The 26,275-nt window shown below is 46.8% G+C and overlaps 11 protein-coding genes across 11 annotated transcripts; 5 read left to right on the top strand and 6 right to left on the bottom strand.

Moving 5' to 3' along the window:
• Positions 1–736: 736 nt before the first annotated feature.
• On the bottom strand, positions 737–1,039 carry N7517_009993 (uncharacterized protein; the record flags this gene model as incomplete). The annotated part of the gene is made up of 1 exon (XM_056727716.1): positions 737–1,039. One exon carries the CDS (start codon positions 1,037–1,039, stop codon positions 737–739), a length of 303 nt encoding a protein of 100 aa, XP_056576288.1.
• Positions 1,040–2,673: 1,634 nt separating this feature from the next.
• N7517_009992 (Tetratricopeptide-like helical) lies at positions 2,674–7,061 on the bottom strand (the record flags this gene model as incomplete). Its single annotated transcript, XM_056727715.1, has 3 exons — positions 2,674–4,302; positions 4,363–6,750; positions 6,801–7,061. The coding sequence occupies 3 exons, from the start codon at positions 7,059–7,061 to the stop codon at positions 2,674–2,676; spliced, it is 4,278 nt and encodes a 1,425-aa protein (XP_056576287.1).
• Positions 7,062–8,898: 1,837 nt separating this feature from the next.
• Positions 8,899–11,299, bottom strand: N7517_009991 (uncharacterized protein; the record flags this gene model as incomplete). Its single annotated transcript, XM_056727714.1, has 7 exons — positions 8,899–9,617; positions 9,684–9,793; positions 9,846–10,043; positions 10,166–10,309; positions 10,374–10,649; positions 10,726–11,132; positions 11,198–11,299. The coding sequence occupies 7 exons, from the start codon at positions 11,297–11,299 to the stop codon at positions 8,899–8,901; spliced, it is 1,956 nt and encodes a 651-aa protein (XP_056576286.1).
• A 1,653-nt stretch (positions 11,300–12,952) lies between these two features.
• On the top strand, positions 12,953–14,181 carry N7517_009990 (SEC14 family lipid-binding protein; the record flags this gene model as incomplete). The annotated part of the gene is made up of 4 exons (XM_056727713.1): positions 12,953–13,110; positions 13,162–13,303; positions 13,357–13,746; positions 13,813–14,181. The coding sequence occupies 4 exons, from the start codon at positions 12,953–12,955 to the stop codon at positions 14,179–14,181; spliced, it is 1,059 nt and encodes a 352-aa protein (XP_056576285.1).
• A 762-nt stretch (positions 14,182–14,943) lies between these two features.
• Positions 14,944–16,761, top strand: N7517_009989 (Lipopolysaccharide-modifying protein; the record flags this gene model as incomplete). Its single annotated transcript, XM_056727712.1, has 1 exon — positions 14,944–16,761. One exon carries the CDS (start codon positions 14,944–14,946, stop codon positions 16,759–16,761), a length of 1,818 nt encoding a protein of 605 aa, XP_056576284.1.
• A 512-nt stretch (positions 16,762–17,273) lies between these two features.
• N7517_009988 (uncharacterized protein) lies at positions 17,274–18,019 on the bottom strand (the record flags this gene model as incomplete). The annotated part of the gene is made up of 2 exons (XM_056727711.1): positions 17,274–17,410; positions 17,467–18,019. 2 exons carry the CDS (start codon positions 18,017–18,019, stop codon positions 17,274–17,276), a joined length of 690 nt encoding a protein of 229 aa, XP_056576283.1.
• Positions 18,020–18,632: 613 nt separating this feature from the next.
• Positions 18,633–19,178, top strand: N7517_009987 (GNAT family N-acetyltransferase; the record flags this gene model as incomplete). Its single annotated transcript, XM_056727710.1, has 1 exon — positions 18,633–19,178. One exon carries the CDS (start codon positions 18,633–18,635, stop codon positions 19,176–19,178), a length of 546 nt encoding a protein of 181 aa, XP_056576282.1.
• A 932-nt stretch (positions 19,179–20,110) lies between these two features.
• N7517_009986 (Serine hydrolase FSH) lies at positions 20,111–21,016 on the top strand (the record flags this gene model as incomplete). Its single annotated transcript, XM_056727709.1, has 3 exons — positions 20,111–20,174; positions 20,242–20,624; positions 20,699–21,016. 3 exons carry the CDS (start codon positions 20,111–20,113, stop codon positions 21,014–21,016), a joined length of 765 nt encoding a protein of 254 aa, XP_056576281.1.
• A 558-nt stretch (positions 21,017–21,574) lies between these two features.
• On the bottom strand, positions 21,575–22,520 carry N7517_009985 (uncharacterized protein; the record flags this gene model as incomplete). The annotated part of the gene is made up of 3 exons (XM_056727708.1): positions 21,575–21,692; positions 21,770–22,350; positions 22,419–22,520. 3 exons carry the CDS (start codon positions 22,518–22,520, stop codon positions 21,575–21,577), a joined length of 801 nt encoding a protein of 266 aa, XP_056576280.1.
• Positions 22,521–22,923: 403 nt separating this feature from the next.
• Positions 22,924–23,962, bottom strand: N7517_009984 (uncharacterized protein; the record flags this gene model as incomplete). Its single annotated transcript, XM_056727707.1, has 2 exons — positions 22,924–23,853; positions 23,924–23,962. 2 exons carry the CDS (start codon positions 23,960–23,962, stop codon positions 22,924–22,926), a joined length of 969 nt encoding a protein of 322 aa, XP_056576279.1.
• A 794-nt stretch (positions 23,963–24,756) lies between these two features.
• On the top strand, positions 24,757–25,441 carry N7517_009983 (uncharacterized protein; the record flags this gene model as incomplete). Its single annotated transcript, XM_056727706.1, has 2 exons — positions 24,757–25,179; positions 25,313–25,441. The coding sequence occupies 2 exons, from the start codon at positions 24,757–24,759 to the stop codon at positions 25,439–25,441; spliced, it is 552 nt and encodes a 183-aa protein (XP_056576278.1).
• Between the last annotated feature and the right edge of the window lie 834 nt (positions 25,442–26,275).

Genomic DNA, 26,275 nt, shown 5'->3' with positions numbered 1-26,275 from the left:
AGCCTGGCCAATAAATTAGAAAAGCGGTGGAATGAAACGGGAAGTTTGGCAGAAATCTTCCAATCAGGCACTACGGAAAAATAGAACCACGTTTCATACTCTACTCTGATTGGTCAGACTTTAATGTAGATCCATGGGTGTCCACGGGCGACTCCCGTGGTGCTGGACGGTCTTTGAAATATCTTTTTTTTGGGAAAGTAAGGGAACTACCACTTTCAGCAACGAAAGTCTTTAACTTGCCTCTTTTCTGCCAGTCTCATGGTATAAGTCATTCATTGATATGTATATGTCCATAATTATATCTATCTACAATACCGGTTGAGTGGCCTCCTAGGGTAAAATGAACATTGGAAGCTCTGTATGGCTAGCTATTGTATGTGCGCTTTACATACCTACTGGATAATCCGACGGATATACAGAGGTTTCTGGGGGCCGTCTATTGACACAACCTTATTTCAAGTTATATACGAAGTCTCCCGTAGCTGCGGGGTATGAGGTACGTGATATACATAAACGGAACCTGGGAAGTGGCAGATCTAGGTGTAACATCGTTTCAAAAGGCCTGGGACTTAGTGCTAGCTAAAAAACAGCCGTAAAGGTTAAGACCAACCCATACTATTTGACACCAAAGAGTGAATATCAACCTAAATGAATACCGCTCTCCCTCCCCGCATTGCCCAGCATCCCATCACCTCCCTCATCTTTATCCATATCCATCACAACTTAAATGAACAGCCTAGTCCTTGGGACAGCCCGAAACACGGAAGCTACCCATGCTCTTGCTCAATTTGTGATCATTCCAGTCATCGGAAGCAATTCCAATCTGCTTCTTGCAGGAGCTGTCGCTGTAGACACGAAGAGTACAGTCTGAGAACCATTGGTTCTCCCAGTCAATTTTGTCACCGGCCTTGCAGGAAGACTTGGTGCAGCCCTTGTTGTATTCGCCGTCCCACTGCCGGCTGCAGGTGGAGAAAATCCAGGCGTTGGTCAGAGGGAGAACAGCAACAATGGCAGCAAGGGTGGTAGCGGTGAACTTCATTTTGTTAGAAGTTGAAGGTTGAGTTTTTAGGAGTTGAAAGGCTTCAACGGCGAGTTGACAAGGTAAATGTGGGTTGAATATTTGGTATTGAGATTGAGATTGAGATAGATTTGATTGTGTTTGAGAGGATGGTCAGGAGTGTAGATGCGAGGAAAAGTAGTTTTTTATATAGCTTCTTAGGTAGCATCGAGTCTGCTCTAATAAAGTGAAAGATGTAACTTCATTGATGCCAATCCTCGTATTGTGCCGAGTGAAGCCAGAATAGAACTCATCACGAGAGATCACCATCATCGATAGGGCCATGATTCCAATCGCCAAGATGGAATACGATAGCTATTAGTAACTACTTGGAGAATTGGTAGATTATCCACTTTCGAAAAGGTGGAGGTGTTGAGGTGGTTATGTTCATCAAAGTTAAGATAGTTCTCTTTAGGGTTAGAAGAACGAGAAAAAGAACAAATCATGTAGGGATTCTCGTATTCTCATTTTGGCACCTATCTAGGATACTGCGTTCAAAGCAAAAGAGATTCAAGATGACATTTACGCCATGCTCCCCGGTTAGTATAGTCCTCCTCCCAACAAAAGGACGACTATGTTGATATACTCCACCTTGAAAAAAACTAGATAAAGTCACACTATCGTGAAGATGTTTATCTCCCTGAGGTAAATACGACCCTGAATCTATTTATGGACTTAATGTTAACCCCCGCGTTAATGATCGAAAGGTGGCTGTTTATCCCGCTGAACTCTTAAATGGCCCAATACAGTAATATTCTCGGACGATCGAGCTCGTACATTTTTAGCCAAGACTCGGGTTGAGCCCCTGCTTCTCTGGGCATCTCGTGTTCATGGGGCTAAAGAAGTACGAGGTGCCATGTAACTTAAAAATGACTAGCTCTGGCTTCGCTTCTGCACGTACGAGACTCGCTTGTTACCATGTGGAGGAAATGAACAACTCACTAGGGATGACTATGGTACTGTTTAGGTTCAAATTCCAACTTGACCTTACTGAATTGCACTATTCGGGGAAGTGGCAGTCTTCAGCATTGACTTGGGAGCCAATTACCAATCCTGAAGGGGCTATTTTTTACGAGAAGGGTCTGCCCTCTACTGATGTTTCAGCATAGTCACCCAGATGGCGGAATTAGTCCACTGTCCCATATGGATGTTGATAAAAGCCGAAACACTGCTGTATCAAGCTCAAGGAGCGTTTGATATGTGCTGTGGTGTTTGTTTGGTGTTGATGCTGATGTCAATTTTAATTTTTTGATTTAGTTACCAAAGATATAATAAAGCATGTGAAATATATATTGTGCTATGAGACTTTCCATACTCATGAGACGCTACATTTGATTGATCCTAATATAAATTGATCAAACGCAGCTGATATACATGGCCCAACCACTAGAAACATTTAGGATATGGGGTTGATAAAAATATATTGAGCCCAACGGTAAATACTGATCCTCATGGAAGACTAACACGCACGGTATCGTCATCCTACATCGGGTATTTCTTTTTCGGATTGATCAATTGAATTTCATTTCAACGTGGTTCAAAGAAAGAAACTAAGAAAACAAAATGCTACCACCAGAGGCATGCTTAACAGTAACAAACTCGTTGCATGCGTACAATCATGAAGAAATATCCCAGTTCTCCTTGAGTCGCTGGAGCCACTCAGTAACCGGGATGACTTCCTCTCCAACCAGGACGTTACCCTCGCCAACTCTTTCGCGCTCGGCGGGATCATATGGTGGGACATGCACCATTTCATGATCCTTGCCGCAGACCGCCCCCGCGAGGGTTCCTTCTCGTAGCATGGTGTAACAGTGTGCGTGAAACTTGGCATTGTTGCACTCTCTGCAAACATAAATATCATCTGCGTTAACAATACGATCAAGGCAGCCAAAACATTTCTCCCACAAGCGCGTAGGTTCCGGCCATATCTCGGTCTCCGGTGAATCTGAATCGATCTGTGGGTCGTAAGGAGGAGCAAGCAACGACCAAGCGGCGACGCAGTCTACGTCCTGGCCCGCGAACATGAGATATATCGCTAAACCCAGATGACCTTGCCAGTCGTTTGACGGATCATCGTCAGAGAGAATGTCGATATTGCGTTTGATGTACAAGCGCAGGGCATCTTTGGCTTTCTTTTCATCACCTTGGAGCGCGTGGTACCGTGCGATAAGTTGCGTTGCATAGATATCAGGGCGTTCGTCGTCGTCAATAGATGTAGGCTTGAATTTGGCCAGCTGTTCCAGTCGCTCTAGATAGGTGGGTGCGGTGTTTTGATCCAACATCGCCTCACGGAAGAACATGGTCGTGAGCTTTTCACGGACCGTGTTTTTCACCCATGCGAAGAACCCTCCTTCGGACCTTTCCTCAATCTGTAGGATTTGCTCTAACTGTTCGATAGCAAATTCCCTCCGCTCGACGTTGTCGGAGCCATTCTCGTAGCAAAGATGCGCAAGCCTTCGCGTGAGCTCCACCTCGCAGATATCATGGTATATGTCTTCGTAGTTGAGACCCTCACTGATCGCTTTGGCGAGCCGCTCTTTAGCGGCAACAATTGCTACTTGATAGCTTTCGAATATAACGTCAAAGGCCTTGCCATCAGATCCCAGAGCGAGCATTGCCTCGTGATACCCATCGTGGGAGTAGGTGTCATGGAACATCAACGTTCGCCGGTCTAGACCGGTTGAATCGTCTATGGAGGCCTTGAGTGAATCGAGGAATTTGAGTAGGCCCTCGGAGTCCTTGATTTTGTGGAAGTGCATCGTGATCTCCAGCATAGCGAAGATGTCATTCGGGTCATTTCGCAGCATTTCCTCGTATAGCGCAAACGATTTGTTTCTATCACCCAACTCCTCGTTGTACTTAGCCAGATCACGGTTCATTCCTATTAACTCAGAATCATCATCGCGTATATCGCCACACATGATAACATTCTTTGCGGCTTCTATTGCCTCCATCGCAAGCGCGAATTCCTTCTGGCATGCATACGAGTTTGCGAGGCCCCATTGCGAGAGCCAGTTGTACTCCCGGAGCGAGCACGAGAGTTTGAAATATTCAATGGACTCGGGGTATTTCTTGTACCTTCTGAATGTGCACGCTAAGTTGCGGGTCTCGTAGTATCCTAGACCATCCAGTCCGAGCTTTTGTCGCGACCATTCAGCGGCATCGAGAATCTGGGAGACGTCGAGATCTTCGGGGTCCGGGTCAGAGCGTGACCTTTGGATCTGGGGGTTTTTGCGATTTTCAATCTGATGAATCAATTAACTTCGAGTCTTGCTAGAGTGGGAGCTATTTTATTAAGGACACACCTTGGTGATATGTGCATGAACTATTGCGAAACAATCGGCAAGCTGTTCTTCACTAAGACCCGATTTCAACCAGAGACGGGCAGTGTACTTTGCAATGTGTTCCAGAATATCTGCATCAGGATCGGACTTGGAACTCAAACTTTTCACCCATTTTCTTTGATCACCCGGAAGGCTTTTGGTGATCGAAGGGTGTTGAAGCCACTTCAATGCAGCTTCGGCAAATCCGTCCGTGTAGATCCAATCACGCCATGTCCAAAGCTCGTATGGTTTCCACCATTTTTTAATTGTCTCTTCGTCTGTAAAGAGACTGCCTAACTGCAGACCAAGAGCTACCCTTTTCTGTCGCTGCGTCACTGAATCGGGGCTCACTTGTTGAAGATGGTCGGGGAAATAACGATACGCGTACTCGAGCAGAGAAGCTAATTTTGGAGATTCCTCGTGGTTTATAACCTCCACACACGTTGAAAGCAGATCAAAATTAACGTTGTTGATGTCAACGCCGACTCGGGCCAGTTTTCCTTTGAGTTTCCGCTGGAAGAACTCTTCGAACCCGAATTTGGAGAACAAGCTGGGATCGCAGACCGACTCCAAGAACCGACGGACAATCCTGACTTCGCTTTCGTTGATATCGCCATTAAGATCTAGGTCTGAGGCTTCTTCAGGGTTGTCCGACTGATCATCCATTCGTAGGAACTCATCTATTGATTCCGAGACTATGACCACATACGAGCTGGTTGGGATGATCTTAGTTATGGGATGCGGTTCTCCCTCGATTTGGAGGAGTGAGGAATATTGGTCATTTATTTTTTCTGCCAGAGGCCGAAGAGATGACTCCCCGGCCTTCAGGAAGAGGAGTGCCTCTAGTTGATTGAGAGTTTGTCCAATCCGACCAAAGATAATCCATGTGAGGAGGACATTCAGGTCCGAGATGTCTTCTTCGTTGAGTGTCTCGTTTAGGCGTTGAATCTTTCTCGTGATAGTGTCGGATCGTTTGCCTCCCGAGCGGGATAAAATATCCCTGATCTCACTAGGACGCTGCTTCCCGCTGATCTCATGCAGTAAGAGGCCTATATTGACGAAATCGCCATGGGTATTGGTCTTCAGATTTTGTAGGATCTCGTGTTGAAGTGAGAGTACTTGATCTGACGAGTCGCTCAGAATATCCATCTTGTTCATGCGGTCAATTATGAACTTGTCTACATCATCGTTGTTTTCGGATGCCACCTCGATTGTTGACATCCCTCCGCTGAGCTGACCTTTGACCTTGCTCATCGTGTCATTTCGTCCAGTGATGAGAATGCGGAGCTTGAATTGCGACCAGGTCTCAGAGCTAGCATGCAATTCCTCTAAAACCTGGACAAACTCTTTAAGTTCGCTCTTCTCTATCTGATCAATGCCATCCAGGAGAAGAAAGAACGTGGAGTCGCTCTTCTGTGATTTGGCAAAGAGAAGGTCCCAAAGATCTCTTATCTGGTTAATACCAGTTGCTTTCACAGAGCTCACATCTTTGCGGTAAACAATATCTTGGTCGGCGATCTGCCACGCAAGCACTTTGAGGGCCTGGATCAGAGTTGGTTGTTCCCCCTCTTGGTCGAAGATATGGTAGGCAGTGGAAATGCACCTCATATCATTTTCAGATTGAGGTTGTGCTTCTTGTAGGTATTTGACGATACTTGCAAAGAGGAACGATTTGCCATATCCTTCAGCCCCAGAGATACCAAAGACCGAGAACGGCGAATTTTTGTGAGACGCCCACTCAGCATACAGTGGATCACTCCGAAGCCACTCTCCGCTCCCCTGAACCTGGTCACCCAGGAGGCGTCGCAGGGTCTTTTCAACGACTTTGAATGCCTCGCTCGGATTGTCCAGACTGGAATCGATATTCTCCAGAAGCCTCTTTGAGGCAGTCTCTGCATCTTTCTTCTTCTCAATGTTGAGCAGCTTATCGACTGTCACGTTGACTTTTATGGTACCATCCCTGTTCTCAATGATGTTTCTTTCGCTCATCTTCTGAGACTCGAACCCTAGTGTGTCCCGCATCTGAGACTCGCGCTCAACTAGCGTGGCCAGACGAGCCAGCTGGCCTCTCACGCCTTCGTCACCATCGAAGGCAAATACCTTGAGCGCGATCAAGACCTTGTGGCCCTTGAGAACCTTAATCGACAGTGCGCAAATGTCGACAAAGCACACTAGCTCCTCATTGATAATCTTTCGGAGGGAGACGTCAACTGCGTCCGCGGGCAGGCGCATATAGATTTTGCAGCGTTCGAGCACATCGGAGATGCGGCGGAACAACTCGGCCAGGCTGCTGAAAATACGTTTGAATTTTGCTCCAGTATCAATTAGATATGAAATTGCATTGAAGCAGAGCCCGGCTGGCGCAAATACCTAAGTCATGACTATTAGCAACGTCACGCGTGGAGATTATAGTCACTTACCATACTCGCACCCTGGGCAGCGATCCCACCCAGCAGTGTGATAAATTTCAATGTCTTGCCAATCACATCTTTTGCAGCGGCATACTTGTTGTTTTTCTCATCATCATCATCCTGTTTCGTACGAATTTGATCGAGGACTTCGTCGACAGAGAACTTCGGTGTTGCAGTGAGGTCGATTTTGGCTGTACCCGCAAAGGACGTGCACGCCTTGTCCCATGCCTCCTGCAAATTATACTCGCCATCATCTTGAACTGCACCCATTGGATGATATTTCGGGTTTCGCTTGGTCCGAGCTAATGGTGAAATATCGGTTGCCTGATTGGGCCTTGCCGATTCTTCCCGTTGTCAATGGAAAACCAGGGAAGGACGAGAATTTGAATGGTATAATGTTGAATTCCAGATCGGTGCGGCTGAAAGCTCGGCGCAAGCGAAAAGCGGCTGGGGGATGGACTTGAAGAGGGGTCTGGCCTTTCCAAGCCAATGGCGATATTACAGCGCCGTTATCCAGTCTCACTCAGCAAGCCACGCATCGAGTGGGGTAATTAACAACCGTGCGAGGTACGGAGTACGCCGTACGGTAGGTGGGCCAGTACACTACTAAATATAATTCTGACATTTATCGCACGCAGGGGCTCTATGATGAGAAGCCACCACAGTGACTAGAACCCAAGGATAGCACGTAGATATGTACGCATGCTGACAGCAAGAGGACATCCCTCTGCATAATCGAAAAGTCGGCCCTTGATAGGTTGCCCAGAGCCGTTGAAGTTTCCACTTTGCTGTCGACGCTACCCCTGAGTTGGCTTCATGCAGGACCTATACGAGGCGTCCACCAACCGTGTAAGTGACACCAGACATGGTACCCCACAAGGAGCGCTAACACGTTTATCAGGAACAGCAGTGCGATGAAATTCCAGGGCATTAATTCACAACTGAATAAGAGTGAGGACTTGTGATGTTCCAAAATGTGGTGCGTCGCGGGACGAACGGCTATCCCGAGCCAATCATCTAGTATTGGACCCACCTTTGGGAAGTTCCAAGGTTGCAGCCTGTTCTGTCAGGCGTACATCTCAATAAATTTGGCTAAGTAACTACCTACATGATGTTAACTAGTTATGTTGTACATATGTTGCGGGAAATAATACTGCAAAACATCACTAGACCGTGAAAGAAGCCTCGGTTCTCATTTATGGCCTAGGGGGGCCATATCCCAGTCTGACATATGCATCTATACGTACCGAATTTTCCCTGGCTTTCCTATTTGAGCTGCTGCCGCTTTTATGAGAGTGCTCAGGCTCAGGCTCAGTCAGTGCTCAGTGCAGGTAAAATGAAGCTTTTCGTGCTATACAAATTGATATATCACCGAATTTTGAGAAAGTTTACATTGGCCTTAGCCTCTCTGTTATTTTTCACTCCCTTTTACTTCACATTTCTTCTGACTCAGGAAAGTATACGTCTTTTTATACTACTATCCGTAGCAGTAATCCTAGATGTAGGTATTGTTATCAAATTCGAAGTTGGCGCTGGCTGGTACGATCAGGACAAGGATAACTCGACAAAGGCGCTTGGTGGCCCGCAGCAGTATCTTGATATTTTAAGGGTTGGTCAACTTGCATCCCCATGTTATGTTTCTAGTGGCATATGATATGGGAACACACTAGCCATGTTAAAATGATGCTCTTGTAGAACCCTCGCTTTTACTTTTTAAGGAAAATCACTTAACTTACACTACTATTGAATATATATCTCGAAGGTAAAATATGTAAAAAGTTAACACTTAATTTAACGCATTATTAGTCTATTTAAGCTGGTTTTTAGAAGAGTATCTAAGATGAGGTTAAAAGAGATAGTAATTTATAGTGATAAATAAGTAGAATTATATATGCTAAGACCTCAATTTTATACATGGCGAAGGTTTAGCTCCAATTGCGGTTTATGGCGAAGCGTATGCGTAGCTAGGCTAAGGTAAAGCCATATAGCCCTATACGCTATTCTCCTAGCTAATATGGTATTTTTTAAAACGAAATGGGGTGAGAATACTTTAGACACCTTCGAAAATTCCTTTGTCCAGAATTCGGCGAAGTGGTCTTTCATGGTCTCATTTAACCACCTTCTCGGGGTCAAGCGCGCGGTTCAACCTGTTCTCGCCAGGGGCGTACTCCTGCCCCGCACTGGCGCGTGCCATGTCGTTGATCCACTGTTCATTGGGTTTGATCCTCTCACCTTTTGAGAGCCTCGATGCCAGGTACAGCCAGTTCAGCATGTTGCCGACCGTGCTCACTTCATCGCAGACATGCTGCACCGCGAACTGGTGCATCTCGTTGTAGAGCTTATCGTTGGTTATCAGATCAAAAAGATGTTGGGCTACTGCATCGGTGTCGCCAACTTCCACCAAAAAGCCATTCCTCCCTGCCGCCACCTGCAGCGGGATACCACCAACCTTAGTTGCAATGACCGGCTTTCCCTTGTGGATGGCTTCGGAGACCTTGACCTCGAAACCTTCGTGTGTAGACAGCTGCAAGACAACCTTGGCCTTCGAGAGAAGTGCATTCAGCACCTGGTCCGATGGGCCGAGTCGGGCGACACAGATGTAGTCCGCCAAGTGGGGGAGATTCTCCCGGACGTGGGACACCACGGCATCATGGATTGAGGTTCCGTCGGGGTCATCAATGGAACCATGTCCACAAATTAATAGCTTGGGTGGCTTCTTGTCGGGTAGCGCCATCGTGAAGCGCTCGTGGAACTTGACATATGATTCCACGACTTCCGGAATTCCCTTAGATGGATCAAACCGCGCAATTTGAGTGATATACTCGTCTTTTTCGGCAACGCAAGTCAACACAAACACGTGACATGGTAATAAATCGATGGCTGATATCTTACCTTCAGGATAGTTGATGGTGGTCATGGCCGAGTTTCTACATATACCATTGAACACACGCCCGTAGAAAGCGACATCCCAATCGCGCATATTCTTATTCAATCCGTCCAGCCTGGAATATAATGTTACCCTTGTAAGTTTAAATAAAACCAGGGGCGCTTTACCAGTCTGTTGATGGAGCCATATAGCCGACTGTCTGTCGAGGTACATTCTGTGGCACGAAGGTCCTCACTGGATGACTGATGAAAATATCGGCATCTTTGATCTGTTGCCACATCCGGTTCCAGGCTTCTTCCTGTGGAGAACCTGGCTGGGAGATCAGGTCCGTGTGGATTGAAATGTGGCTTCGGAAGATAACCGGCCTGTCTGGGTCCATCTTCTTGGCCAGAGGTATTAAGGCGGGCATCTGAGGGTCATCAATAATAATCACATCTGCTCCCCCCTTGAAGAATGATCCAAGGGACCTCCCTCAGTCAACCAGTACCGATTGGCGTTCTCATGAATCCAGTCGGTGACGTGGGCCCAGTTCTCCTCGGTGAGTCGTTCTCCTTCGTGCTGAACACCCTGTAGGATGTTGTGGTTTGTTTTGGTCACACGGAAAACACCTGGGCGAGGCTTTGGCACATACCTATCCCGGATGTTAATCCTGCATCCGCTGATTTCACAGATATTTTCGGGAGGGGCACCCATACCATTTCACATCAGTCCCTAGCGCGTGAGAGAATCGGACCAACGCATGTCTCATAAGAGCTACACCTCCGCCTTGAGGGGTTGCGCTGAAGAAGGCGATCTTCACCCTCCGATGTATAATATCTTTGGCGTAGTACTCAATCGCATCCCACGTCTTTTTGCTCACTGTTTTTTCGAAATCACGCAGAGTGGTCAGACAAACTCGGAAGCCAGTGTCTACCTCCACCAAGCCTCGAAAGCCAACCTGCAATAGGGGGATGTTCTCAGGCCCAAATAGGCTACAAGACCAATTAGTATTCGTTGAAAAACAAAACCTGAATGAGGGTCGGGTCTACCAATGAGACTCCGACTTACCGGACACATCTGCGGGCCATCGACTCTGCCTGTTCATCGAGAGTTCTGTTCCAAAAGGATTTCTGTTCAGGATGCCCCAAAATGAACTTATTATCTCTTGCCTCCCTGTTTCCCTCGTCTATGATCAAGGGGAGCACATCAACCTCAGCCCATAGACGAGCACGTAACGTAGGGTATTCATCAGGGATTCTATGTGGCATTGCCAAACCAATGAACTTCACCGTGTGAGTATGACTGTAATTGCGCAACGAGTTAATCATAAAGTCTCCGAGTTCGGAAAGAATGGTACGGCTGGGCTTAAAAGTCTTCTGGAAGAAATCAAGGAGATATGTGGCATCACGAAACGCCATGGCGAGTGTCACGGTCCCATCCTTCGCAATTTCAGTTGAAATGCCAGCATATATTGCCTGTTTGGATGTGTTAGGGGTTACCACAAGGCTCTAAATTGATTTAATCGGATGGGAAAAACTACCGGAGAAGGGGGGCCGTTCCATGAATTCTCCTCGTATTGAAGCGGCAGGTGTTGCTGATATGATGACGCTCGGCGCTCGATGGAGCGCGCATCGCCGCTCATTGTATCGCAGATGTATTTTCAAAGTCGATTGTAGGTAAAGGCTTCTTAAACGGGATATCAAGCATCGAGGGAAAATATAGAGATTATTCAAGAAGAGAAGGCCGTAGGTGGCAGTACATATCAGCAATTGGTATAAAGCAGTTTCAATGACCTCACGATTCACGGTCATGACGTTGGGGAACATAGCATCAGCCCTAGGTGAACTACCCAGGCGAGTGAGGGGTTCAACATAAGAGGAACAAATTGCAATGATCATTGGGCTCATATCCAGCTTTTTTTCTCTCCTAAAAATTGACATGTAGTGAGTGAGTTGGAGTTGCAAACAGATATTAACAAGGTTGGATAGACGGCTTATGTAATATCATAAGTTTGCTGCAGGTAGTTAGGCTTCAGACAGCCTTGAATGAAGTCAAAGATAAGATCCATGTTATTTGAAGTCATAAGCGGATCCCAGTTCTCTCAATTGATTCGTTATACCTGGTTTTACTGTACCATTGTGTTGTCTGCCAAGCGGGAAATAACGCCAGACGGATGGGGGACCCCACGGGGGCTCCCGAGCCCTTGCCACAACCGCGTGAAGAGACTTATAGATCGACATATTGGAAAACCTTGCAATATGAAACCCAACATTGCGCTGATGACAGGCAAAACATAAGATCAGGCATTCAAAGTTCCCAATTCCCCACAATATTCCGTACACAGACCTGTAGATCAAGGAATGACATGGGAATGAATAGAAGGGTGAATGCGGGATAAAGAAACCGAACTCCGTAGGGTAGAATAGTCTGAGACCTCTACCCGTAGCCATATAGCTAACTGAAACCGTGGTTTTCCAGCGTTTTTTATGTTTCCCACTGTGCAATGCTGCGAATTGCAATGTTAGTATCATTGAAAATTGACAAAGGCACAGTAATTTCGTTTCCTGAAGAGATTCCGAGCAGCGCTTGTATAATTTAGCGCCCAGGGATTTACCTGGCGCAGACTTGATTGAAGCCCAGGGGTATTGACGCAACCGAAGTTGTTCATTCTCCTTAGACCTTCCGCCTCTGGCGCAAAGCATTGCATGGCGACGCTCGTATCATTGATGCCTGGGACTCAATCTATGAGAAGCAGGGTATTTACCCTGATAGAAATGACAAACAAACATAAAGACAGTCCGAATACGGTCCGAGGACGGTCTGATTCCGGCACCTCATCACCTTGAACAACCCGCGATCAATAATCTCACCACCCCGTTTTTGCAATCAGTCTCTCTCTCTCGTGTTTTGAGGTCCCAGTTTCTACAAGGTACGGGGGTACAGGTGGCACATTGTATAATACTAGGCGAATTGAGTGAATCATGTTTACACTGACGCCAAAGCGTTCGAGTTTTCGGCCCAATTCGCAACTCAACTGGCAAGCTGTTCGTATAGCTACATTATAATAGTTAGTGAGTAACTACAGCGCTGCTGTGAGACGATGGTGCCTAGATGACCCGGCCAGTCGGGTTGAATATCCCTCGCGGGGTATTCATGCGTCAGCGTGCAGATCCTTGTGTTCGCGTAACAAGTTCGCATCAACCTTATATTATCGCCTGGATTCTTGCTGACAACAACCTAACTATAGGACTCGTCCAACTTATTCCAATCTATAAATCCTTGAATTATTTTCCTCATGGAAGCCGATCAACCAAATATTGGCATTCCTCCTGAGCATGAGGCTTCATTTAAAACATTCACTCAATCTTGTCAAGAAAGGGGTCTTTTGACTCGGCCCGATAGTCTCGAAAGCCGGGACCTGTGCGACGGGTTATCGGACCCGCCTACCCTTTTGTACGTTGTGTACATGAAATCGAGCTTTTTTGCTGGTGCTGACTAAAGTAGACGATTTCTAGTCGCCCGTCGGTTTGACCCAGATGGTGCTCTCAAGCAGTTTCAGCAGGCATGTGAATTCCGCGAAGAGAAGCATATCCTGAGGCTGTATGATTTAGTCAACATTGCCGATTTTGAGCAAGCTCGTGAAATTGTGAGTACTAGGTGTTTTCAAAAGTAGTAGTATACACTGATATACCCATCCAGTACCCCCACTGGACTGGGAGGAGAGACAAGAAAGGGTTACCCATTTGCATGCTCGACGTGGCTCGCCTCGACAAAGATGCCCTTGCAAGCTGGGAAACAACACGCCAAAACAGTCGCTGGATATATTCCCAATCAGGAAAACCCGAACCGCCAACCCCGGACATGTTGCAATTAGCCTCTGTGTACCATGACAATCTCATTCGGTTCATCCTTCCGCTTTGCTCGATGATGACGGACAGGCCGAAACCTTCGATCCCAGTCACCAATTCGATTTACATTGTGGATGCATCGAATTTGGGCTTAAAGCAAGCATGGGGTTTGCGATTCTTTGCCCAAGAGATCAGTTGGCTGTTATCAACATGTTACCCAGAGACTATTCAACGTGTCTTTGTAGGTTGCTAGTTTATTTGGTCTGATGACATTGTACTCGTGGATGCGGACTAATTATTATAACAGGTATGCAATGCGCCCTCATATTACAGAACTGTCTGGAAGTACCTCAAGGGTTGGGTCGATCCTTATACTGCAGAAAAGATCGTCGTACTCTTGGAAGCGGAGGTTCTTCCTGCTCTCAGAGAATACATCGACGATGTCAATATCCCAACCAAGTTTGGCGGTAAATTTCAATTTACCCATGGAATGCTGCCTGATCTCGACAATAATATCCAGCGGCTTTTGAACTCTGATTCATCGACATCTCTGCCTCCTGGTCCCTTGAAATGGATCCAAGACTCGGATGGTAGACGAACTGCATTGGCAGTTGGTAGGAAGGCCGGCTCTGAGAGAAGTGGTACGATTGCAACAGTTGATCTAATCGGCCAATAACTTCACTACATGTAGATTGGGTTTTCTAGACCGATGAAATATATCCTGCCTGAGGCCACACATATTCTATCTGAGGCAGTAATGTTTTCCCCGGGTCCAACCTTATTAACTTTGAGAACCTCCAGGGCTCCCACATGAGGACTGTAAAAATCAGGGGCTGGAAAAATTGAATGACTAGGTAGCACCCCCCAAAAGAAAAAAAAAATTGGAAAGAAAAATTGGGAAACCGGGAAAGTGGCTGTTGAAATTTGGTTCCCAGATTGGTGAGGTCATCTAACTGTAGGCCCAACCGCGCTTGGCAAATTCATGTGGTCCAATGGTGCTAGCACGTTAATTTACTAGTAGAATCTTGATATTAACTATCATCTTGGGAGGTATTCATGCTAATATACATTCACCGTAGAGTATATACAAAGAATTGAAATAAGACCAAAAGATAAAATAAGAGTTGAAAAGAACGTCTCCACTTGAGATGGACGATCTCTATCTTAACCAAATAGACTCTGACCCACATAGGTACTTTTCTTTGACTTCCTATTGTAGTTTAGTGAATATATGTGATAAGAGTTGCTGTTTCGTCTCTCTCTTCTGTTCTCCTTTGAATATGATTGAGTGAATTCCCTATACCTTTCGTTATACCCTGGGCCCTGGACCCTGGCCATCACGTACCCCACCGGAAACTTAAACCCAGCTATGATCTCACCGAGCTGCTAGCTTGCAATTATCACGAAAGTCATACAAACTCAAGAGACTGTCGACAAGATGCCCGTCTTTAGGATGCCGTATATGATGACGACATTCAACTCGCGCGCAGGTCGAGTCGCGGTACTCGCAGTCTTTCTCATCCTGGGCCTTATCTGGATCTTGCCCAGCCATGAGGACCTCTCGACGCCGACCTTCTATGCAGGCAATGGTTACAATCGCAGCCACCCCATCGACGCTCTTATCGATACTGCACAGACCGATCTACACGAACTCTTGGGAACACAAGCGCACGACCTTCAAACCGCTGCAGAACAATACCGAGCGCGCCGCGGAAGACATCCTCCGCCTGGATTTGGACAATGGTACGAGTTCGCAAAGGCAAAGGAATCATTGATCATTGAAGAGTTCTTCGATCAGATATATCACGACCTCACTCCGTACTGGGCTCTCGACCCGAAGCAGTTGCGCCGACAAGCTAAAAGCATCCCGACCCGTATCACCGTCCGCAACAAAACCGCAATATTGAAAACCGATGAGCCAAGGAATTGGATGGACTCGTGGTACGACCTGGTCGCGAAATTGGAGAATGGACTTCCCGATCTTGATATGCCAATTAATGTCATGGATGAGACCCGGCTCGTTGTCCCCTGGGAGACAATCAACGAGTACGTGCAAAAGGAGCAGGCAGATCGTGCTATGACGGAGCCGAGCCGTGTTATCGCCGAATACATGTCTTTGGTCGACTCAGATCACGACGACCTGGAACCTTATGATCCTCAGTTTGCAGTTCCCGGCCAGGGAGGTTACTGGGAGATGGCTCGGGTTGGCTGCCCACCCGGAAGTCCTGCACGAAACAGCATTCTTCCCATGGTGGACTTCAGTAGTCCTCCTTGGGAATATGACAATTTCGAAAGAATGTCATATCACGGCTATGTATCAAACTACACCTTGACCAAGGACCCGTGTGTGCGCCCAGAGATGCAAGTTTTGCACGGAACCTTCCTTGAACCAATCTCTGTTTCAACCTCGCATAACCTGATGCCACTGTTCGGTGGATCCAAGCTTCCCATGAACAACGAGATTCTCCTGCCCCCCGCGATGTACTGGGCACAGAACGACCATTATTCCGGCGGGGAGAAGGAGCACGGAGGTCGCTGGGAATCAAAAGAAAACAAGGCTATATGGCGAGGTGCTGCTACTGGAGGTCGGGCTCGAGAGCCCAACTGGACGGGTTTCCAGAGACACCGATTCATGTCGATGATGAACGCGACATCAGTGGCTCAGGCCGAGAAGAACCAAAGCCATGGTATCAACTTCAGACTTCCAAACTATGCCAATTACAAGTTGAACGACAACGGCTTTATCCCGGAACTTCTCTCAGAACATACTGACACGGGCTTCAATCACCTGGTTTGCACGCCTTATAATGAAACGGACCCGACTTGCCCATATCTCGATCCATACTTCGAGGTTGCGCCTGGCATGCCAATGAAAGAAATGTACAACTATAAGTATCTGCCCGATCTTGACGGAAACTCTTTCAGTGGCCGGTATCGCGGCTTCATGTTGTCCACCTCCCTCCCCATCAAAGCTACTATCTACAATGAGTGGCACGACTCGCGACTGATCCCTTGGGTACACTTCGTCCCTATGGATACCACCTACATCGATGTGTATGGAATAATGGCTTATTTCCTCGGCGGCCGTGACAAGGCAGCACGAAAAATTGCCCTTGCCGGGAAAGATTGGGGCGAGAAAGTCCTCCGACGGGAGGACATGGAAATCTACACATACAGACTTCTTTTGGAGTATGCCCGCATCTGTGATGATCAGAGGGAATTTCTCGGTTATGTTGATGATTTCACAATGTCCTGATTGTGGCCAATTGAGGAATTGGTTTTGGTACGCATGCGTGCAAATCGCCGCTTGCGGTCAACCCTTCAGGAACAACTCCCAGCGGGGTTGGATCATCGGGTATCATCAAACTTTTTTTCATGATGAAAAATATGTGGTCTTGCTTGAGTCCACAGTTGGCTCCTTGGCATAGGAAACCCCCGACTGCTTGGGCTTTCTGAGGCTTCGCCCGCTCGGCATTGGCCTCGATGTCTCCACCCCCGGCGTCATTGGTTCTTTTGGACTCCGATCTTTCTCTTTCTACATTTTGGTTCTAATATATTCATGATCATGGTTTTCATGTCATGTTGGCTTTTACTTGTTGATGATTACTGATACCATACGAAATGTCTTGGCTAATACATGATGTACATAAATAGATGATCTTGCCATTTATGATTTGTTGTTTATCTTCTTACATGCTTCTTTACATACAGAGAGTTCCTACATTAAAAAGAAGCACCGTGCCCCGAGATCTGGCACTCTGACACCCCCTACTCCTTCCACTCATCTCTACCAAGCCTAACAATATCAGCTTGTTCCAGAACCCAATAGTTCGAAGGAGCTTTGCCCTCTTCGGCCATACGAGCAGCTGCTACAGCTGCTCTACCAATAGTTGTTTGATTTTGACCTGCTCGTTTCAAGTTAGCTCTAAATCTTCCAAAACAGCAAAAAGCACATCCATACCAACTTTATCCTGAACACCCTGTCCCAACCTCTGAAGCCCTTCCACAAACTTCTCCAAAAGAAAAGCCTTAGATTCCTCCCTCCCAATAATCATCCCCGGTCTCAAAATAACAGCATTATCAAACCCAAGCTCCTTAATAGCATCCTCAACCCCAACCTTCATCTTTGAATACGGAACCCACCCCCAGAGCAAGCTCCTAGTTCCTCCACTAGAAATATAAACATACGTTTTCACCCCGGCCTTCTTAGCAGCTCGCGCATTCTCAACACATAAATCATGATCGATCTTCCACTGATTCTTGATGCTCCCCGCTGTCGCTGTTGTAGTACCGACCGCATTGAAAACCATTGATGGCTTGGGAGACAGAGACGAGATCATGTCCCCCCATTTTGAGGTGTCGCTTTCCTCCAGTGCTTGCAGCTTAGCTGACTGTGCATTTGGGAGTCTTCTGGAGATAGTCTTCACTGTTGAAAATGCGTCTGTCGCGAGGAGTGTGGCTAGAATCTGGGAGCCAACTGCTCCTGTACAGCCGAATACTGCTGCTGTCGCCATAGTGGAGGTTGATATGTCCTCGCTGTGAGGGAAAGAAATGCCAAAATTAGGGAGGCTGGTCCGAGCGTTTGCATGTTCCCAGGGGACTTCGATAGGTGACGTCATATATATCACCCAGGACACTCTTCATACATCAGTCTGCAATGCATCCTTCTACATGTATATCGATGGAGACACAGTTATATCCTTCTCTGGCATCTCGTGCTCTATAAATACTAATGTGTTCTCCAAGGCTGATATCTCCAGAATCCGTAACTCCCAACAGTCGGGCTTAGGCCTTCCCATTGAGTCAATCTCAGACCATACGCTGCCGACAGAAGTTTGCTTGTCTTTAGACCGTGGTTTCGTTTTGATTGGATGTTATGTTCGCATTTTAACCATCTGAAAATGTCTCAGTTTCGTTATTGGTGCTTTGGTAGAGAAGCAAGACATCTCGCAAATCTTACGCCCTGTGCGGGATTTTCCTCGCGCCCTTCCTGCGACATGACATGATTCCCGACAAACCAACTACCATATTTACACGTTAGGGGAGAAATATTTAATAACCAAAATCTTCCCATTAGAATCCACCGTTCAAGGAATTTCACAATCCTAAGCATCTCTCAATCCAACAATGAAAATGCTCAATTTCCGCCTCGCGACCGAAGAAGACGCCGCCCAACTTCACAAGTTGGTTGAAACCGCCTTCCGCACCACAGACAGCAGAAAGGACTGGACCGATAATCTAGGTCTGGTGTCTAGCTTTCGCCCACATGTCCAAGAAATCATCGACGTAATCAACAAACCAGATAGTGTCATGTTGATGGCAACCAACGATCAAAACACGCTTGTCGGCGCAATCGGGACTTCCAAGCGCGACGAAAATTACGCTCGTCTTTTTAGGCTTGCTGTTGATACGAGTCTGCAGCGTGGCGGGATTGGGCGTCAGATCTTGGAGTACGCTGAAGATTATTGTCGACGGACTTGGGGTGTTAGGACGGTGGGATTAGATGCCCTTTCGTGTCGCAAGTCGCTTCTCGCGTGGTATTTGCGTTGTGGATATAAAATGACGGGTGAAACGACACCCTTTCCTCGTGAGAAGATTGGAGATCTGGTGTTGCCGGATGATCTTTGTTTTGTTGAGTTTGAGAAAGCCGTGGGGGAAACATCTGTTGAATGAGATACATGAACTGGTCACATGTGCACATGACTCTATGGAATCATGAGAGGTGATTCCCTTTCTTGGCTACGGAAGCTACGAGAGTTCCCGGTCGAACCTTCCTATTTTCATCAAACGCAAGGATGGGAGCACAGCGAGCTTGATAAATGGAGGACAAGTGAGATTGAGCAGCTCATGAACTATGAATATTCGTGGGCTATGCATGGGGGAGCACCGAAATTCTCTGTTCCTGTACATAGGTAGTGTTGGATCTATGCTATCGAGCATTGTACTACACTCATCAGTGGTGGAGTTATCGAGCCCGATGTTGTGATAAACCTCGCCTTCGATCCCAACTTTACATACATTGCATAAGGCGAGAAATATTTAAACTCTATACTTACTCGGGTCGAGTCTAACCGAGAAATAGGTCTTCCTAGCTTCGGTTCGCCGAGAGGGACAAACTCGCCTCTTGTGGGCTCAGTTGTGTTACCCTGGAGTTTAGATTTTGACTCCCTTGCTTATATTAAGCCTAGATGTTTTGATGGTTCCTGTATGACTTAAGGCACAACGTACCACATAGACCTCCGCAAAGCTACCACACACACAACTAAATTGGGAGTTGCATACAGTTGGGTAACACAATTGACCTTTCTAGCAAGTGATTAGACTCGACGCTGGTTGTTGAGATTCCCGACAATTATAAATCATGTTCTTCTGTGTAGCATTATACAGCCTTTATTTATGGAGATTACAGTAGATTCAGCATCATCATGCATGTATCAATCTTGTGCAACCCAGCCCTGATCACCCATATCCAATACTCATCGATAGAGCCCCAGCTTCCATTTATAGGTTGGATTGCAACTCAGGTGTTAAAGTCCCAGCAGGAAACAAGGGAAAGTCTCTCAGGTCCCAAATTTCAATATTTTTCTATCTATCCATTTATCAACATGACCTTGAACACAACATACCAATCAGCCGTGCCATCACGTCCAAAGATTCTGATGCTGCACGGTAAGATACCCCTGATTTCTACAGATGCTTGAAGTATAGATCTGACTCCTTAACCTTTTCTCTGTAGGCAACGGCCAGTCCGGGCAGATGCTACAATGCAAGACCAAATTTCTGATGCCCCAAGTAAGAGATACTGTGGCCAACGCTCTTCAGCAAGATCCATGTTCAGCGCCTATTGAAATGGTCGAGTTTCACTATCCTTCAAGCAAGTTACCTTCAAAACCCGATCAGAACGCGGAAGAAAGCAATCACCTGTGGGTATGGGCACGTGGAGAATATCCGGATGACCCTGCGTGGGGCCTCGAGCAATCCGTCAGTGATATATTCCACTATCTTGATGAAAATGGTCCATTCCTTGGTATCATGGGATTCTCGATGGGTGCCGCTACGGCTGCTATAGTTGCTTCACTTTTGGAGAAAAGACGCTCGATCGGCAATTTCCAATTCAATGTACGTTGGGGAAATATTGTTGGCATTCAAGATGCTCAGGTGGTATACCGTGACTGACTTTCTTTCCCTTATAGACAAACCATCCCCCTCTGAAGTTCGTGGTTGCAGTTTGCGGGTTTACATTGGGACACCCTATTTATGATGATCTATATAGTCCAAAGATTGAGACACCGATCTTCCTTGCTATTGCTAGCATTGATGTATCAGTCGCTGAGTCTGAATCACTGAGACTTCGTGATTCAAGCACAAATACTGCTTTGTACTTTTTTGAAGGAACACATCATGTCCCACGAGATGGGCGTTTCTTGGAATCCCTAACCCAGTTTATTGAAGATGTTTTGGGTGGCAAAGGGGCCCACGAAGAGGATTGGGAGGATTGTGGAGATTATTGAGTATGGTGCTTTGTCCTGCTAGCTAGTATCGCGGAATGACTATGTCAAATAGAGCTCGGTTCAGCATTGCGTATCGTATTAAGTCCCTCTCTGTGATTGGATTAACATTAATATACTGGTTATGTATTTGGTGCATAGGATGTTGAGCAGTATACTCATGATTCGTGTTGATGGGCTAGACTGAAGCATTTCAGGGGTATGCAAGGCTGGCTAAAAGGAAGGTATATGGTGTGACTAGGAAAACTACTATGAGGCTTTTAGATCAAAGGAATCTTTTTTCTTAAGAAGCCGGAAGATGTCTCGCATAGATCACAATGTTCTCGGGATCAAGCTTTGCCAAGCTTTGGGACAACCATGGATGCCCTCTCTCAGGGCCAACCTTATCATTGACAAGGTCAGTGTATGTATCACATTAAAACTGAGGATGAAATATAGAACTAAAATGATAACTTGCTCTTATCTTTTATACAGTCGAAATAAAGAGCGCCACAACTATATCCGACCTCTGGGCTTGACATCTTTCATAGTTGGTCGATCTTGCTGCAAATAGTCAACTGGCTACTTGTTTGCCTTCTCCAAATCCGCAGCCCAGAGAGCGGCGCCAACAGTGTTCGTGAATGAAAACGCGATCGAGGCAAATGGTATCATTTCCAAGACAAAGGCTGCAATTCCAAGTCTGAAGGTACAATTACGGTCAGCATCTGACTGGACGGTACCCGGGGAGAAAAAGGGAACGAGGTGGAGTTCACATACCCAGTATAAGCGCCCTGGTTGTTCTTCACCCACTGATCGCGCATCGTAGAGTCCCAGCCCTTGAGCTGGAAATACCTGGCATGAAGGACCGGCCCAGCTCTTTTCCCCTGCATGAAGATATACAACACCGTCCCGACCACAGGAATGAGGTTCAGGGGCAGATAGAGCAACGATCGCAGCAGCGCCCGTGGGTTCAGTTTCGCGAGAGGCCGACTGACAATCTTACCCAGTCTAGCCATCGCATCTTTCCCTCCCGATCGGGGCTTCATCTGGCGTCCTTGGGCTACAAGTGGCTCCTGGTCACGCGCGACCAGCGTGCCATCGAAGGTATCGATCAGGGCGTCTTCGACGAGGAATGACCGTGAGAGGACGTTTGTTATGGCGGAACTTTCGCCAAGAACGAGAATTGCTGCGGAGATAGCAGCCAAAGGGCCGCTAGTGAAGGCCATGATGGCCATTTGCGGCACGTACGTGAAGAAGAACATCATGCTCGTGACGCCTAGTCCCAATGTAATAGTTCGGCCGGCGCGGGAGATGAATGGACGCCAGAGGTCTTTGTGGGTTGCGAAGTAGACAATTCCCTGCGAAGAGCCATTGGTTTGCAGTTAGAGACGGTCAGAAAATATTCTTGAAGAACATAGCTACTTACCTTGAATGGATACAAGTATGCGCCAGACGTGATTACATCTTGAGCAACTGCTTGGGTGCTTTTAGCCTCGGCAAGCACTGCCTCTTTGATCTTTTCGGACATAGTGTAGCCTAGAAATTCAGTACCTTGGGGTGGAAAAGAATGAGTTTGGAAATCGTGGGGGAGGTGAAGATTGGAATATCGATAAGAGAATAGTTTGATGACGTCATTGACAAGAGCTTGAAAACAAGACCTCTGCCAAGCAGAAAAAGGCCGTGTAAAAGTAGAAGTCACATATTTTTAAGGAGATACATCCTTTATCTATTGGTGGTAAATACCAAGTATCCAACAATGAAGTAAAATCAACTAGATAAGTACGGAGTATGAGGGTGGTTGACCTGGGCCATTTGTATAACATAGACAATATTCCTGTAGTGGGGCAAGCTTATGTATATATTAGGTAGTACACTGTACTTAAATCAAAAATTGCAAGAAGAAAACACTCTGGCTAAGAAGGTGAGTAGGATCACATTCCGGGAAATGGAACCCATCCTCCAGCCACCATATCGACCGCCCTCTTCGTTGCTTCATCCAAGTCCTCCTTAGGTAGTCCTAAAATATCATTTGCCAATTCCATTGTCCTTGCATAATCGCTTGCATCTTTGGTCGGTGAAAATATATTTCCATAAATCATCTTAGGATACCCCGTAAAATCACCCTTAGCCAGCTCCTCGGCGCCGTCTGCAAGACGCTTAGCGACACTCTCGCGACGGATCTCCCAGTCAGAGTCTGTAGTTCCCAAGACACGATGCAGACTGTCGAGCATATCGCGTTGCGAGACGCGGAAGCTATTGATCAGGACTTCCTTGTTCTTGAAGTCGGCAAGCGCGGGGGTTGACCCCGACTCTGGCAGGCTCACGAGAGCGGCCAGTGCGCGACCGCATTGGTTCCAAGTGCTGACAGTGATGGTTCGAGTACCATCATCAAAAAAGGTCACCTTCCGGTCGTTAATCGTGAATCCAAACCATTGCTCGCCGCATGCCAGGCTCCATTCGTACCAGACACCACACGGCATTGTCACAGAGGATGAGACACCATTTTGAGCTTCATGTACTCGATTGAGCATGGCCTTTCTCAATGGATCGTCTTCCGCGTCCTCGGAGCTGACAGGGTACCCGTACACATTGGGCATGATGTAGGGGACACCGGCTTTTCCGGCAGCTGCGGTAATCCGACCATGAAGGTCTTCAGGGGCTTGGACGCTGAGAGTAATAACAAGGAATTGTTGTCCATTCAAGGCCTTGATAATTGAGTCCTCATCCTCGTAGTTAACTTGGACGGTTTGAACTCCATCTGGAAGTTTTCCCTGACTATCTTCGCGAGTGAGAGCTGTGACTGTATGCTGGCCAGTTTCCAGAAGCGACTGAGCGAAGATTTGGCCGATATGACCGGTGGCCTGTCGAGGGTTAGCAGTTACTCCTGAAAGGTGGCCTGGCAAAAGGCAGCCTATGAGGCGGTCGACCTACCCCAACAATGGCAACTCTTGTAATGGGTTTGGTGGACATGTTGAAAGAAGTGATTGATAGGAATTGATCTGAAATTTTGTCTCACAGGCTGCGCTGACGCTGGTTTATAACTGCTGGCTCTGGTTTATAATCGCCGACGCTGGTTGATAATCATCCACGACAGCTCCGGAGTCAAGCGGATATGTTCGGGGTATAGACGGAGAATGGACCAAAGCATCGGAGTTGCAACAAGTAAATCCGAGCCTCTGAACCAACCACTCCTCACATGTTCCGTGTGTCTGAATGCATTGGCAAATAAAAGGACAAGCATCCATCTGGATATACGTCAGTCATGCTGGAGCCTGGCATTATGAGCTTATGCACGACGAAATCCATGGTTGTTTAGAGCCCCATTCGCCACGTTTGCTTTGTAATTTGTCATCGACACGGCAGCCTCGTGATGGGGTGGGCGATTGAACGGGGCTGTAAATTCAGCCAAAGGCTTCGTTAGTCGAAGCTTACTTAGTTTGGGCAATGCAGATGCTGATCGCTCTTGAAGAAGCTGGACTCGGTATATGTATGTTGTTAAAGAATGGACGAGGCGCGTTTGAATGTCTCTGAAGTTGAGATTAACGAGATAGAATAGCAAATAGAAAACGCTAAGAGAATGACGGCTTTCGTTGTCCTATGTGATGTCGTGTAACATGTGAAGTAGACAAAAGTTGAAGCCTGATACTCAAGGCAAGCAGGCAACCACAGGCAGCCGTGAAACAACATCCGACAACCACTTTGAAGCATCGTCACTAATCGAACGAAATCGAACGAAACTCAAATATTCCGCTTCTCCGCCTGCCATGAGCACTTCCACATCTGCGGGTTCTAAGCCGGAGGTGTCCCTGACAGGTTCCACTGGGGCCTTTACCACTGGGGCCTTTATGGTCGAGTTGCTGATCTGGAACGGGTCGCCCTTTAAAGATCACTGGGCGTATTTTGTTCGGTCGCGCGCGGATCCTGATATCGGCGTAAAGATACACGCGACCGGCAATGTGAGAAGTGGCTTCAAGTTCGAAATTAAGCGGAGTGAAAACCTCCAAACAACCGACGACATTCCTTCAACAAGGGTCCCGTTGCAGTGGGTCGAAGAAAAGTACTTTGATGAGAAGGCTATGCTCAACGACGGGGAATACAAAGTCGACAATACGCCAGTCTGTCGCTTCGAAAGCAGTGTTTACGAGATTGAAGCACCAGGGAAAAGTTTGAACACAGTCAGTGATGGGGTGAGTCTAATAAGCTGCGTTTCCAATCCGGTCCCTATAATGCATGGTATGAGTTTGGAGCTACACTTACGAGCAATTATACATGGCGCCTTATTGCCTCATTGGAATATGTAGGCTAATTCGGATGTTCTAGGCCAAACCAGGTAGGAAAGTTATTCAGAGAGATTGCCAGACATGGATTGTCGAATCTGCTGATCAACTTCGCCGTGACAACATTTTTAGCGAGGAGGTTGTCGCTTATCTTCACGCAATCAAACAGTAATTGTGAATTGAACCATCTCATATGGCCCCGCTTGGTCTGATGATATGCACATCGTCCTATTTGTCCAATGGTATTGCTTCAGACATAGATGATTCTGACACAGAATATTGTTCTGCAACGCTAAGGATCAACTCCACGGGCAAGTGGGTCAGATCCGGAACAACAACGCGCTCCAACAATAATCATGGAATCCTGAACGGTTCGACAACACTGCGCGGTCTTCCTTTCTCGGGTTCCCCGCATCTGCAGCTGAAGTACGGAGTACTTCGTACAGAGTAATACATGTCCTATCTAAGTAGGGATAGACAACTGCTTATTTTTGTGACGAGCCTCGGGAAAGGGGTTGCGCATGTGTCGATCCTAATTTCCGTCCTTGGACCCCGGGTTCATGAAGAACATGCAAGTAGCGCTATTTAGTGCAAGCATGAACTCATCACAGTGAATAATTAATATATAAGCACATCTAAGGCAATACCACGCGACCTCTTCGAATGTTGGATTGGGCCATAAATTTGCAGGTGCATGACAGGCAATTTAGAACATGACAATTTATTAATCACTTAGTTATGTAGTGACCTAGATTGTAGTTAGATGCAACGAATGCTGTAAAGAGGGAGAAAAAGATAGCCAAGGTGTATTGTATACTCTTAATGATCCCCATCTCCTTTTCTTTAGAATACAAGCCCCTATAGTGGAACCTCGCGTCACAGGGACTGTGCCGTCTTAGAGATATCGACGCAGACTTTAGATCTCAAACTTCTCAGGAACAGGTTTTGATAGAGCACTCCCACAGCCATGTGTATTGTTTATATTAGCTGCATATGCACAAAATGA

The sequence above is a fragment of the Penicillium concentricum genome (genome assembly GCF_028827145.1).
Source record: "Penicillium concentricum strain IBT 3081 chromosome Unknown utg000004l_segment0_segment0, whole genome shotgun sequence".
NCBI classification, from domain to species: domain Eukaryota; kingdom Fungi; phylum Ascomycota; class Eurotiomycetes; order Eurotiales; family Aspergillaceae; genus Penicillium; species Penicillium concentricum.
The sequence above is the reverse complement of the archived record's forward strand: the minus strand, read 5'-3'. Positions and strand labels throughout refer to the sequence as shown.